This window comes from Podarcis filfolensis (genome assembly GCF_964270895.1).
Source record: "Podarcis filfolensis genome assembly, chromosome: 10".
NCBI classification, from domain to species: Eukaryota; Metazoa; Chordata; class Lepidosauria; order Squamata; family Lacertidae; genus Podarcis; species Podarcis filfolensis.
In genome coordinates, this window is record NC_139612.1 from 51522031 (window position 1) to 51536335 (window position 14305).

At 40.2% G+C, this 14305-nt stretch overlaps 1 protein-coding gene across 1 annotated transcript; it reads right to left on the reverse strand.

Moving 5' to 3' along the window:
- Positions 1-730: 730 nt before the first annotated feature.
- HSP90B1 (heat shock protein 90 beta family member 1) lies at positions 731-13420 on the reverse strand. The gene is made up of 18 exons (XM_083574093.1): positions 13023-13420; positions 11739-11838; positions 10515-10656; positions 10312-10428; positions 9596-9927; positions 7564-7675; positions 6850-6963; positions 6049-6165; positions 5630-5767; positions 5359-5436; positions 5202-5267; positions 4276-4545; positions 3828-4073; positions 3606-3742; positions 2990-3068; positions 2615-2770; positions 1454-1552; positions 731-1008 (listed from the first exon to the last, which is right to left on the reverse strand). Exons 1-18 carry the CDS (start codon positions 13069-13071, stop codon positions 979-981), a joined length of 2382 nt encoding a protein of 793 aa, XP_083430219.1. The 5' UTR covers positions 13072-13420; the 3' UTR covers positions 731-978.
- Between the last annotated feature and the right edge of the window lie 885 nt (positions 13421-14305).

A 14305-nucleotide genomic window follows, 5' to 3' on the forward strand; every position in this document is an offset into this window, starting at 1 on the left:
ATTCTCTATATAAGACCTTGTGGACGAGTTCAGAATTGACAACGGATACAAAGCTCAGCTTGTCATGTGACCACATGTGTCTCTGCTCTAGTTTTCTTTTTTTTTGCTGCCTAGCTCCTCGGTACAATGCCTCGTATAGGCTGTAGTTCCACCTTGCTACATCTTCCAGCACTACAATTTTCCATCTGTGAAGTTCCCATTGTTGCATATCACTCATAGACATCTTAATTACGCAAGAAATGAGTGTTCAGGTTTTTCTTCTTCTTCTGAAACAGCAACTAGTCAGGTCTTGTTAATAAATGAGGTCCACTATTTTCATACAAAAAACAGGGAAGTAATTTAATTTAACCTCTTTTAAAAACATACAGAACCTGGAAATTGGGCATTCTACTTGTTTGAGGAAGTACAAGTAATTTAGAACCTGCCTATTATAGCTGTGCATAACTTCTGTTGGAATAGCAGAATTGACAAAATAGCATCGATTCCTATTTCCAATCCCCTATATTTTTATGTAATTATGTTCTGGCTTCTGAATAGTGTATACTTTCTAAAACACAGATGGTGCTCCATACCTTTATCAGTACTGATTATTAAGCATCTCCTGTAAAATAGTTAACAGGTTTTCCTTTCCCACTTTTCTTCCATTGTTTCTCTTTCAACAAGGTTGTTGTACTAACAGACTAACTTTGCTTAATTTCAAGGTAAGTAAATAAGCACCTCCGCTGCCCCATACAGCAAATGGTGTGAACATTTTAATTTTGTACACATGACAAGATTTTACACCAAGTAGTCAGTTAAATAGTACAAATTTACATTGTGAGGAATGTTTAAAAAATGCAACTTAAAAAATTCTCTCCTGCCCATTACCCTAAGCCTCCCCCCAACATTTTACATTGAAAAAAAAAACCAAAACAAAACAAATTTAGTTCACATTCCTGCTTCATCCCAGACACAGGATACTATTTGTGAGAGTGCATTTTACAATTCATCCTTTACATCTGTGGGCTCCTGGAAGAGAGACAAAGAAAAGACTTAAGTCAAATGTTTCAAGGCACAAACACTTGCCTATAAAAGAATGGACAAGCGTCTCAACATTATTTCTAGGCCTGCTATTACGCAGTATGCCATTTTTTATTCCTATTTGCACTCCAGATACCGATTGATTCCCAACTTCCATCATTCCTGACCACTGGCCATACTGGCTGGGACTGATAGGAAGTGGAATTCAGTAACATCTAGGACACCACACTGTGCCAGAGCAAAAACAGTACTCCAATTATTAGCAACTTTAAATGAGTCCAAACAGTTTGCCTCTACGTTAGGCCTACTCTAATCAACCAGAAACACAAGATTGTATTATTTGGATAAAGGGAATATATGTCCTTTTGAAAAACATTAGAATTCCATTTTCAATTATGTAAAGTTTTGCACCATCCCACACAATAGCACTAACCTTTGATTCACTGTCTTCAGCATCTTCATCAGCTTCAATTTCCTCTTCCTGTTCTACCTCTTCAGCAGCATCTTCTGGTTCTTCTGGCTCTTCTTCCACCTTTCAGAAATCATTTTATTTAGTGAACAAAAAACCAACCAAAAATCCTCCAAAATACTTTCAATCAATACAAAGTGTGATTTTTTGTTGTTGAGGCACTGTGGACAATGCAGGATTAGCACCCAAGACTTCCATTGGAACACCAGTACGTTTCCGAGCACAATTCAAAGTGTTGGTGCTGACCTTTAAAGCCCTAAATGGCCTCGGCCCAGTATACCTAAAGGAGCGTCTCCACCCCCATCGTTCTGCCCGGACACTGAGATCCAGCGCCGAGGGCCTTCTGGCGGTTCCCTCACTGCGAGAAGCCAAGTTACAGGGAACCAGGCAGAGGGCCTTCTCGGTAGTGGCGCCCTCCCTGTGGAACGCCCTCCCACCAGATGTCAAAGAGAACAACAACTATCAGACTTTTAGAAGACATCTGAAGGCAGCCCTATTTAGGGAAGCTTTTAATGTTTGATGTATTAGAGGATTTTAATATTTTTTTGGAAGCCGCCCAGAGTGGCTGGGAAAGCCCAGCCAGATGGGCGGGGTACAAATAATAAATTATTATTATTATCTGCAGTCATGGTACATTATTGCGCATGGAATTTCATTTTGGGGAAGTAGTATAAAATTTAAGTGTGTGTTAAACTGGATATTTGGCATAGGGAACCTCTGGCTCATGGGCACAAGCTCCAATTCGGTTCCTAGCATTCCCTCCCCCCAAAAGTGTATTCTCTCTAGTTAAATTTACACCAAAGTAGATATAAGATGAAGGAACTAAGCACAGAATCACCTCATGTGGTGTATAACAGCTGAGTCTTAATTTCAATTATGTTCCTTTTCTGCTCAGACAACTGTTTTCTTAATTCTTACATTTCTATAATTATTTAAGTGGCCTGCTAGCTAGCTAATAGGACATTTTCAGCCTTGCTTTTAAGTAATAGTTGGTTACGGTTCTGTTAGCATTTGACTAGATTAGTATGTTCCGATTCTGTACTGAATACCACTGTGCTTCTTGAATGAAGAGCCAATTAAACTGAATTGAAGGCTTATGCCAATTGCCTTGACGTTTTAACCAACCTTTTCTTCTGGGTCAATGTTCAGGCTCAGACGAAGCATTCTTTCTACCCTTTCTCCATATTCCTTTGTATCGGGTAGCAGATACCCTGATCTTAGGGTAGCGGTCTCAAATAAAACCACAGCAAGGTCAGCAACTGTTTGATCTTCTTCATTTTCCTGAGAAAGAAGCAAAAAATTAGCACAACCAAATGAGCTTGTGGTCACTGGGCTGTCATACATGTAGCCAAATAGGCTGCAGCATGAGTTACCCAGCATTTGGTATTTTGTTACAGGTAGAAGTAACAAGTTACTTTAATACAGCTTCAAAAAGTAGGATTCAAGTAGCTCCAGCAGGACCCGACAATACAGATGCCCAGGGTCCTGGAACTTTCTTACCTGAATACGTCTGAGCATGTCTTTTATGAGGGGATGTCTAGGGTTTATTTCAAATGTCTTCTTTTGGCTTGCATAGTAACTATAAAGAAAGAATATTTAAGGTCAACTAAATATAGTACTTTGTGTTGTGCAGTGCAATTGTCTGTATGTTTATTCAGAAGCAAGTCCCACCTTCAATGGTTTCACTCAGATGACTGTGCCTAGGATTGCAGCCTAAGTGTAAGAAACTGCCACAGTGTTGGCATGCGTACCAAACTTGCATAGAAAATTCACTTCAGAGCCTCTATATCAAACTGCAAAATGTTCAATATGAAATGTTCCAAAAGGCATTTTTGAAATACTGACTATTTGCATTTACATTGCTTATGGGATAGTTTCCAGTTGCAATGCTAAAATCTCCCTCTCAGCTAGCAAGTAAGTGACTTGAGTTCTACGCTACAAGGCCTATGAGACCTTGAAGCTGGGGTAACAGCAAGACAGCTTTATGATCAGCCAGGTAATATAGCCTGTAAGTTCTAGATGGGAGTGCTTTATCCAGAAGACCACTGGCAGATGTTATGTTTGACTTATAAATTCTTTAACTAGAAAGCACTTAGGAAAAATTCTAAATACTTACTTTGTAGAAATGTCTTTGCCTGTCTGGTAAGCCTGAGCCTTCATAATTCTTTCCATATTGCCAGACCATCCATACTGACTAGCCACAAGAGCACATGGAGACTGAGTTAATCGTTGAGACAACACTGCTTTTTCAATCTGAAAAAGAAATATTGTCGTGAGTTCAAACGTAGCACAGAAATGCATCAGTAGAAGAGTATGAGTTTCCCTAGTATGTACATACCTTATCCTTCAGAGCTTTATCTTTCATCCAATTTAGAAGGGGTTCATATTCTTTTTCTAAAGCTTCACGGGCTTCCTTCGATTTTTCACTCTCCTCAAACTTTACTCCTTCTTTAGCTACATTCTGGAACCTTTTGTTATCAAACTCTGGGAGAGCCTGAATGCAATATTCATCTACCGGCTCAGTCAGATAGATTACTTCATAGCCTTTTTTCAAAAGTCGTTCTACAAATGGTGAAGATTCAGCCTACGAAGCAGGTGTACAAAATACTAGTATAAGCACACAGTACTGCAAGATCCAAAATGCTGTGAGAGGTATTCTTTCACTACTAGCATACATTTATCCAGCCTGAATAAGGCATTAGTCTTACTTTTCTAGAGATATAGCAACATCTTTCTGCAATGGAAGTTACAATCACAGTAGGATTCAATGATGAAAAATGACTGACCTCCTTTCTGCTTGATCCAGCCATGAAATAGATTTTATCCTGTTTCTCCTTCATTCTTTCTACATATTGGTCTAGACTAGTCAATTCGGACTCATGGTGAGAAGTTTGGAAGCGGAGCAATTTTGCTAGACGAGTGCGATTTGAATGATCCTCAATAACTCCAAGTTTGATGTTTGTTCCAAATTCTTTCCAGAATGTTTCATTGTATTTTTCATCAGCAATCTTTTTAATCATATCAAGTGTTTTGCGGACAAGTTTCTTCCTGATAACCTAAAAATGATTGAAAAAGGACACTTGCATATGACAGCTTTCAAGAACATCAGGAGTTTTGAAACTCTGCAAATTGTTAGGTTAAGATGCATTATGATGCATTCTTATTAAATATTCCTATTAAAACCACCCTCCTGTTTTTGGCTAATACAGACCCATCTGCCTGTTGATTATGGCTTAACCCTTGAATAAAGGAGAAATCTCCAGCTCTGCCTCTAGACAAAAGGGAGATCTTCAGAGTCAAACCAATTGTTTATATCAGTGGTCAAGAAACTTTTTCAGCAGGGGCTGTCCCTCAGACCTTGTGGGGGGCCGGACTATTTTTTTTTGGGGGGGGATGAACGAATTCCTATGCCCCACAAATAACCCAAAGATGCATTTTAAATAAAAGCACACATTCTGCTCGTGTAAAAACACCAGGCAGGCCCCACAAATAACCCAGATATGCATTTTAAACAAAAGGACACATTCTACTCATGTAAAAACATGCTGATTCCCGGACCGTCCATGGGCCAGATTTAGAAGGCAATTGGGCTGGATGCAGCCCCTGGGCCTTAGTTTGCCTACCCATGGTTTAGATTTTTTTAAGTTCTACAACTCATGCTCTTAAGCTACATTAAGACATCCCCTGACAGCTCTTGCTGTAAATGACGTACCTTTAGCAGTTTGTGTTGCTGGAGGGTCTCACGAGATACATTTAGAGGAAGATCATCTGAATCTACCTGCATTTAAAAAGAATGTTTTATAGAGAGGCTTAGCAGTAAAATAGGGGGTTGAAAGTTATCACTGGACGTTATTCCTGAAGATACTTACAACACCCTTGACGAAGTTAAGGTACTTGGGCATCATGTCATGGAAGTCATCTGTGATGAAAACTCTCCGGACATACAGCTGTAAGACAACAAAGTTATTAATGACCGTTTCTGCACCTGTCTTTTTAGGAAACAATAAAACCGCCTGCACATTTGCAAAGCTAAGCAGGGTCCAATATGGTTTCAAACTGGATAGGGGACTGCATCTTGAGATTCCTGCATTCCAACTCAAGAATTTTATGATTCTAGGAAGAAATTTACAACATTTTTACCTTTATAAAATCACTCTTTTTGGATCCATATTCATCAAATAAGCCACGTGGAGCAGTTGTCGGAACAAACAAAATGGACTTGAATGTCACCTCTCCCTCAGCAGTAAAGTGAATGTAAGCCATGGGTTCATCAGTTTCCTGCAAGAAAGTTACACAGAGTTGGTGCTTTCTTGATTCAAGTCAGGATCTAAGTTTTTTTAAAGTGTACCTCATACAGGCAGCAAGTTGAGACCACAGCATGGCAACTATTATAAGTACGTTCTTGGTTATCTTACTAAGCTCTAGATACGTGCCTTGAAAATCAGCGTACCAATTTCATCCAATCACATTTACTCATGCCCCCAACTCCATCAAAGCAAGTTTTAACATTTAACACTGCAGTTTAATTTTTTTATCCCAATATGCTAAAGCAAGCACACCTTAGAAAATGATTTGTAGAAAGCCTTGTATTCATCTTCTTCAACTTCTTTAGATGGTCTCTGCCAAATGGGCTTGATGTCATTCATAAGCTCCCAATCCCATACAGTTTTTTCAACCTGTAAAGTATTCTAGCATTATTTGCAGAACTCAAGCTGGCATGGTACTCAACTAAATATGCACCACACAAACATAATAGTTGCTTTTCCTGGCATGTCAGTAATTTATGAATTTGGAAATGACAAAGAAAAAAAGAGGACAAAGTGTTGAGACTGTTGACAACAATCAGTATCACTCTACCTATAGATGTACTTGCCTCTGTCTACGCTATTTGTATTATCGGGCCAAATAATCAGAAAAATATCTGGGACCTGAAACAAAATGCTGCAGAGTAGAATGCTACTGTTCAGGATTTTAGCCTATCCCCAACATTCTCTTAACACCGAGGATGCCCAGGCTTCATGGGACTGTTTTGGGGTCACCACCCATGCAACTCTTGTTCTTCCAAAAAATAAAAAAGGTACTTCTTCAAACCTTTGTGTACATCCCTCTAGTGGGAGGCTAGTGACATTTTGGGTAAAGGGGAAGCACTTTGAGAGTTAAAAACCAATAGGTATCTGATTTTATTTCAAATGTTCTGAAATCACTCTCCAAAGAATTGTAGCAAATATATTTTTCATCTGGAGATATGCAACCCTAAACCTATGTACACACATCTTGTTTGGATAACCTTACTAACTCAGCCAATTCCAGTTGACAGCTGTTTTAACATTAAAGGCATGTATAACGTGAAGAACTATTACCATCTTAGTTTTTGGCTTTTTGTCTTCCTCTTCTTCCTCCACTGCAGCCTCTTCATCTGTCTCCTCTTTCTCCTTCATTTCTTCTTCCTCAAGAGGTTCTTCTACAGTTTCAGTCTGCAAAAATAGTTAATGTTGCATTCATATATTTGGAGAGAAATGTTTAATTAAATAGGGGAAGATTTGCTAAGGGTGTAAAGTCCATCATGAGTACTGAAAAGTGAGAATTGAACTTTAGCAAGTATGGCTATAAGTATTCTACAGCTATCCAACAGAAGAACCACATGCTGAACCATACTATTCACTACTACATGTAATTCTTAAGTGTATTACGACTAAGTCTTAAGTTTCCAATTGTCTAGCAGCCACAATATTGAAAGTTAATGGTGCTTCAGCTTTTTGAGTCTTCAGTAAATCAGAGGCATCCTTAACAGCTTATGGTTAAAAAGTGCCTTGCAGATACTACTGTGTGAACTGATCCAATAAGAAGCCCTCTGGCTACTGGGAGCACATTTCAACCTCAATTACAATGTAGACAGAGAAACTATCTTGCTTGGTACTCTCATTTGCTCAGTTGGGATCTATTGTTCACGTTAAACTGGTTTATCATAGATAACAGCAACATTTAAAGTTTTGTTTCCACAAAAATCTTTAAACTTTTACATAACTTGTGTAAAATACTAATAACATAAGTCAGCAATATTTTTAAAAGTTTACCTTGCTACTCCACACATATATAGGGAAGTTTATGAACTGCGAATATTTCCTGACCAAGTTTTTAACTGTATCCAGCTCAAGATAGTCAGAAGCTTCTTCCTTCAGAACAAGACTGAGAAATAGAAGGGAAAATGCATTGTTACATTTAGTTCAAAGCAACATATTTTACATCAATTAGCTTTTCATTTAAAAACTGAACTATTTTACCTACAAGCTTCTAAACCAAGTTATCTGAACTGGAACACCAATAAAAATATTACCAGACCAGCTCTTTTACTATACATTTCTCTTTTCAAAAACAATTTTGCCTGATTTGAGTATTAGCAATCTCTCCAATGCTAATTTGCACTAGATATAACAATTACATTTGCTTTTGCTAATGAGCATGTTCTAGGAGTAATAGGGTTCTAGGAGTTCCATTGCTATAGAAGTTCAGCAACTTTAAAATCCGATCACTTATCTTTTGTAAGGCTGTTCTGATAATTTGGCGGAATCTGATTTTCAGCCATTTGCCATGGGCAGGGAAGAAAGCGAAGGGAATAACTTTCTAAGAAATTTCAGGGCATGGCAGTTATATGTGTGTACATTAAATGTTACAGTTGTGAGACAGCTGTGAACTTTGAAGATAAATGGCAAATCTTTGCTCTCAATAAAAAATTAGAAATTCTTCCTTTCCCTGTGAAAGAGGCAAAAAGTTGGCCACCTCTTGAGGGAGGATAGAATGTCCTTAGATCACCAAGCAGGTTTTGGCACCAATATTTTCATCACAATAAGGCCCTTTTTCTCTAGAATCCTCCCTTCCTTATCATAAGTTGCAACTGTGGCTTTTTGTTTGGGAGATTCAAGAAATACACCAAGCTGCATAAGGAACAGATTAGATCTTACACAGCCCTTGCAGGAACTTGTGCAAAAAGATGTTTTTGTCATTTATCTCAATCTCTCCAATCCACATGGGCCATTATTAAATTAAGTTTGGACTACTTTTACCTTTTAGAGATGCTAACCAAGGCTGAAGCAAGTATGAAGCCACACTGTTAAAATTAAGTTTTAGATGGACCTATTTTTGGTACCATGCAACCAACAAGAATTCTAAGCAGAAAAACATGCAGCTTTGTATACAGACTCAGTTTTAATATGACTCTACATCTGATAAAATACAATCAGCTACAAAGTTACTTTCTAGGCAATTCTAATGACTTCATCTCATTAATTTTAATGATAAAGACAGTTAGAAAAAAGAATATGTCTGTACCTTACCCCAAAAGTTTTAGCTTTATATGCAACATTGATTACAGATGCTAGGCATCTAGCCCCAAAGCCAACTGTTACCCACTGTCACATAGGATAAACACATAATTGATTAAAATCAATTTTTGCACTGCAACTTCAACTATATCCTAAAGGATGCAAAATCCAGTAACTAAACCATTATTTTACAACTAAAGTTTGCATTATTTTCACTGTACAAAGAAGTACCTAAAGTAATAAATAACAGATTGTAAGATTTTTACATGCTGGCTATCAGCCTTAATCAATCAAATTAATATTAACCAAGCTATTATTTAAATAAATTTACATTACAAAATAAATTTAAGCAATGCACATTATTTCAACAGACCAATAACTAAATGCTTTTCTGTTCTCTAGCAGCACAGTATAATTAGGAGTTTATGCTGCAGATGCTACAGCATATTATACTTGGGAAACACTATGCACTACTTTCAAAACAAGCCACATGTTGTAACAGTACAGAGTTCTGCAACTTGTTAGCAAAAAGATCAAAAAGTAGACACCTGAGGTTCTTGCTTTTCCCAACACATAACAGCTACAACACGAATGACCTATAGAAGCCAATCCCACTAGAGATCATCCCAGTGAAGGGACGTCAATCCTAATCCTAGGCAGCCTGAAGCTGAGAATGCCTGGATAGGGAGAATTGTGCCTTCAGCCTTATTTTTTAGAATCTGGTGCAACAGAAGTCAAACACCTATACTTTCTTCCACCCATGAGTGAAAGTACTTGCAGCACTTACGTTATAGTAGTGCCTCGTCCCAAGCTGTTTCCTCGAGGATCATCAATTACAGAGAATTCATTTGAGTCAGATTCCCAGATGTGCTGAGTGTCGTTGTTGTGCTTTGATGTGACAATAACCCTGTCTGCCACAAGGAAAGCTGAGTAGAAGCCAACACCAAACTGACCAATCAACTCAGAAGTTGACTGATTCTCTTCCTGCATCTCAGTTATCTTACTTAGAAATTCACTTGTACCAGACTTGGCAATGGTACCCAGGTTTTTTATTAGTTCTTCTTTAGTCATGCCAATGCCAGTGTCTGTAACATGAAGCATATTCTTCTCTTTATCACACTGTAAAAAAAACAAACCCAGTCTGAGTGATTTATCAGTTTAACATATCACTGTTTGAATGGTCATCAATGTACATGACTTTATAACTGATTACATTGCAGGACATTATATTTCCTACAGCCAGTCTTTTCCTTTATATGCAGTAAGAAAATAGCATGTCACTTCCTAATTTATGGATTCATACCCCACCAGGTGTTGCTGGACTACAGCTCCCACCATCCCTGACCACAGGTCATGCTGGCGGGAGTGGGAATCCAACAGTATCTGGAGGACTACAGGTTTCCTACCCGTTTTAAAATATCTTCTCAAAAAGTAGCTTAAATTTATTTTTAATAGTAACACACACCCTCCAAAACTGCTGAAGGAATCAAAGTGGCATCTTACCTTGATTTTTATTGTGAGTTCTTCATTACCAAGAAGAGCTTTTTCATCAGTTAGTGAAAGCAGTCGTATTTTGTCTAGAGCATCAGATGCATTTGAAATCAATTCCCTCAAGAAGATCTGGAGTGAAATTTAAAAAAAAAGTCAGGTACATGTACATACAAGAATTTATATAAACTCTGTCTCATATTATATATATAGCTTACCTCTTTATTTTTGTAAAGAGAGTTGATAATAAGCTTCATCATTCTGTTTACTTCAGCCTGGAATGCAAACTTTTCTGACTTCTCTCTAATTTGCTTTATTTGGGATGCATTTAAACCATCTAACTGAATAGACTCCTCTTCCCTGTAGATAGAAATACCAGGTTATCCATTATGACTTTTTTTCTCCAAGTAGCAGTAAACTGATTTTTCTGCAAACATAAATGTATGTTCCTTGATGCAATTAGAATGCCTCCAATACACAGGCGAACCAGATGGCCCAGTCAATCTGTGCAAGCAGAAGGACATAATTAAATGTCACCAAGTTTCCTGACATGATCAATTGGTCTCAATTGATCCAGTGTGGTGTAGTGGTTAAGAGCAGTAGACTCGTAATCTGGTGAACCGGGTTCGCGTCTCTGCTCCTCCACATGCAGCTGCTGGGTGACCTTGGGCTAGTCACACTTCTCTGAAGTCTCTCAGCCCCACTCACCTCACAGAGTGTTTGTTGTGGGGGAGGAAGGAAAAGGAGAATGTTAGCCGCTTTGAGACTCCTTTGGGTAGTGATAAAGTGGGATATCAAATCCAAACTCCTCCTCTTCTCACAACAAAGCCAAGCAGCTTGTAATAGATGATGCTTCCTGTGGCCATACACATGCCAAATGCTACAGAAACAGCACTTGACAGGTTTATCCCCACCACCACCACTCATGTATTATCAGTTTCTATTTTCCTTGCTGTCTATTTTCCAAGGTAGTTTTCTGATTTTGCATGTTCATGACATCTCTAGGTTGCAAAGTCCTAAAATACCTACACAATAGAAACCGTTGCTTCTTGTTTTATGCAATTGCAGTTTTCACTGCAAGCGAGTCAGTGTTAAATAAGCATTCAATGCCTTAGGCACACTAGTCCTCTTTTGGAAAAGTAAATATGTCTATTGGATTAAGACTTCATTTTAACAATAGTTTATTTAACAAAGCACCAGTACTCACAATTAGATTATGACCTAGAACACTTTGTGCAAGATAAGGTTGCATTTTTCCAATTTGCCAGTTAAGAAGCTGGCAAACATTCCACAAGTATGTCAGTGTGCAACCTCATGAAGTCAATCATTTTTAAACAAGGTATTAAATTTGCACTGCAATCCCAACTACCTCTATTTGAAGGTTTGTTTCATTTAAAGTAATCTGAGGGGAAAGTGTTGAAAGAATGAATTTTAAAACAAACCTCTGAACAACTTCATCATCGGTTCGAGATCCTTCCCTGCTTTTACCAAGGTCATCTTCCACTGTGCCATCTACATCTACCTCATCAGCTTGGACTGAGGCTGCAAAATGAATAATTTGAACACATTAGTATCAAATCAGTCGCTCAAAGGAAACTTGCTGACCTGTACACCAGAAACAGGGAAACATCTTAGGTTCAAGTAGGAAGTGGGGCCCACCAAGCCCTCCATTCCTTGTATGATACAGGCTTGCACCGCTCCATATATTTGTTGCAACATCGATGTGGAATCTCTCTCAAATAAATGCGTAGCAGGGTATATGGGAAGTGAAAACCATTTTGAATGAAAAAGCAAAGCTGATGAAGCAATCTCAAGCCACCCTCCAGCATTAATCACCCTCCAGTGATTGGCCAAAAGAGGCAACTGAAAGGGGCAGCACCAAGGACCAGCTAGAAAGTTCTGTCAAATTTCAGCCGGATGGTAAAGAGAAGCTGCTGCGCAAGCAGGCAGCAAATGATGGTCCCAAGAGAGAACAGTGAAGTAATCTCTCTGCTCAGCCCTCCTTGCTTAGTTAGCATAGTAGATGGAGTCTTAGGACAAACGTGCTGGGAAGCAACAAACATGGCTGCTATCCCCATCCAATGCCCCTGTCCAATGCTGTCTATTAGAAAACTAAGTTAGAATTACAGTCTTCCTGCGGACCACTTTTACTTCATTCTTCACCCACAATGATGAATGACAACCCACCACAAAGGTCTCCTGCTAGGACAGATATTGAAGTGTTCTTAATGAATACTTAACGGGGGGGGGGGGGCTTCGCCTCTCCCCTAATCGTCATTAAAAATCCTTTCAACCCTCCCCCCCGCCCCCAAAATCCCTTTTTGATATAGAGAGACTGAATTAACAACGGATCTTCCAACAGCCAAGTACATGCCACACACTTTTCGCACACCTCGCCCCTCGGGACTGGCTGCGCGGTGAAGGCCATAGGCCTTAAGTTTCAGCAGGACATCCTAAGAAAGTTAAGCCTCACTGAGAGAGGACCGTTACACACACGAACTCTCTCTCTCAACCGCCGCCCACAATTTAAGTACCTTCCTCCTCACGGGGGGCGGGAGTATGAAACGAGGACGTCCCCCCCCCAAAACACAAAACAAACTTATGTCCTGAGGTAAATAGAGTAAGCCCAAGGACAGGGCGGCTGAGGGGAGGTCGCGCCCTCAACGGTCCCGCTCGCCCACCCGCCGAACCTTCCAGAAACGCCTCCATCCCCCACCGTCGCTCACCGGCCAGGAGGAGAACGCAGAGGAGGCCGAGACCCCAAAGCGGCTTCATCGCAGCGGTGCTACCCTGGCGCGGCTACGGCGGCACACTTGCTTCCCACGCGCTCCCACAAGGAAAGGGACCGGGAACCGTCGAGGGAAAGGAATTAAAAGCCCTCCCCCCTCGCTTAAAGGCTTCCTTCCACACGCGCCCCTTGGACGGCCAAAGCGACTAATCAACGTCAACCCGCCTCCCTCCTCTCAGGCTTATCACCAGCAAACGCCGCGGGGTGGGGGGGAAGAGGACCCTCGCCCTGGCCAATGGCAGCGCACCACGCCAAACACGCAGCCAATAGGAAAGTTGGAGGGGAGGGGCGAATTCGCCCCCCTGCCAATCGGAGCCTTCCAGGTGAGGGTTCCCGGCGCCGGAGCGTGGCTGGGTGCGATTGGCTGTTGCTATGCTGATGAGCCAATGGGTGTCAAGGGCGGGAGCAGCAGGCCTTAGTTACTGTCTGGTTTTTCAAATTATGTTTTTTAAAAGTTTATTTGCCGGCTTTCTGTCTCTGGCAGTATCCCTGACAACTAAGCATGAGATCTGACGTATTCTTTTTTTCTTTTACAAAATGTACATATGCACGTTTTAGGGACCCGACCATGTACTTCCGGGGCAGGTTGGACAAAACTACACGTTACTATGACAACTTTCACTTCCGCTTTCCTACGCCTCACGTCAAACAGATGTGAAGCGGGAATGAATTAACAGGACGGCTGTTCTTCAGCATCAGTTTTCCTCTCAGAACTGTATTCTAGAGCTAGTTGTAAAAAAGTAAAAAGTTGTTGTAAAAAAAAGGTCTAAAACAAAGTCTGCAAGGATGGTCCCATCATGCAATGATCCATAGGGTCGCTGTGTAGGTGCAGGCCCACGATTGGTATTATTCATGTTACGTCATTCCTGCTTTGCATGCTAGGACCGCCCTCTTACATTGCCCTGTGGGAGTTGTAGTCCTTTAAAAAAAATACATTGACTAGACTTGACTTTTTGAGGTTCTTAAAGGCATGGGACACCTTAGTAGGTGGACTGCTGACTTTTAATTTGAAACAGCTTTAACTTGATTCACGCATTAGGACAAACCACTGTAAAGATTTCCTTAAGTTTCATAAATGTTATCACCAGTACTGGTAGGGAACCTCACCAAAAGGAGAATGCAGAGGGTCTCTGATTCACTCCCTGGCATCTACAGGGAGCGCTGGGAATAGCCTTCTGCCTGAAGCCCTGGAGAGAGTCACTGCTAGTCAGTGTACACAAT

Coding starts and splice junctions, on each gene's coding strand:
- HSP90B1 (XM_083574093.1), bottom strand. CDS start 13,071: ATGAAGCCGCTTTGGGGTCTCGGCCTCCTCTGCGTTCTCCTCCTGGCC. Junction 4,074..4,275: donor CTGGATCAAGCAGAAAGGAG/GTCAGTCATTTT, acceptor CCTGCTTCGTAG/GCTGAATCTTCACCATTTGT. Junction 3,743..3,827: donor ATAAAGCTCTGAAGGATAAG/GTATGTACATAC, acceptor TTTCTTTTTCAG/ATTGAAAAAGCAGTGTTGTC.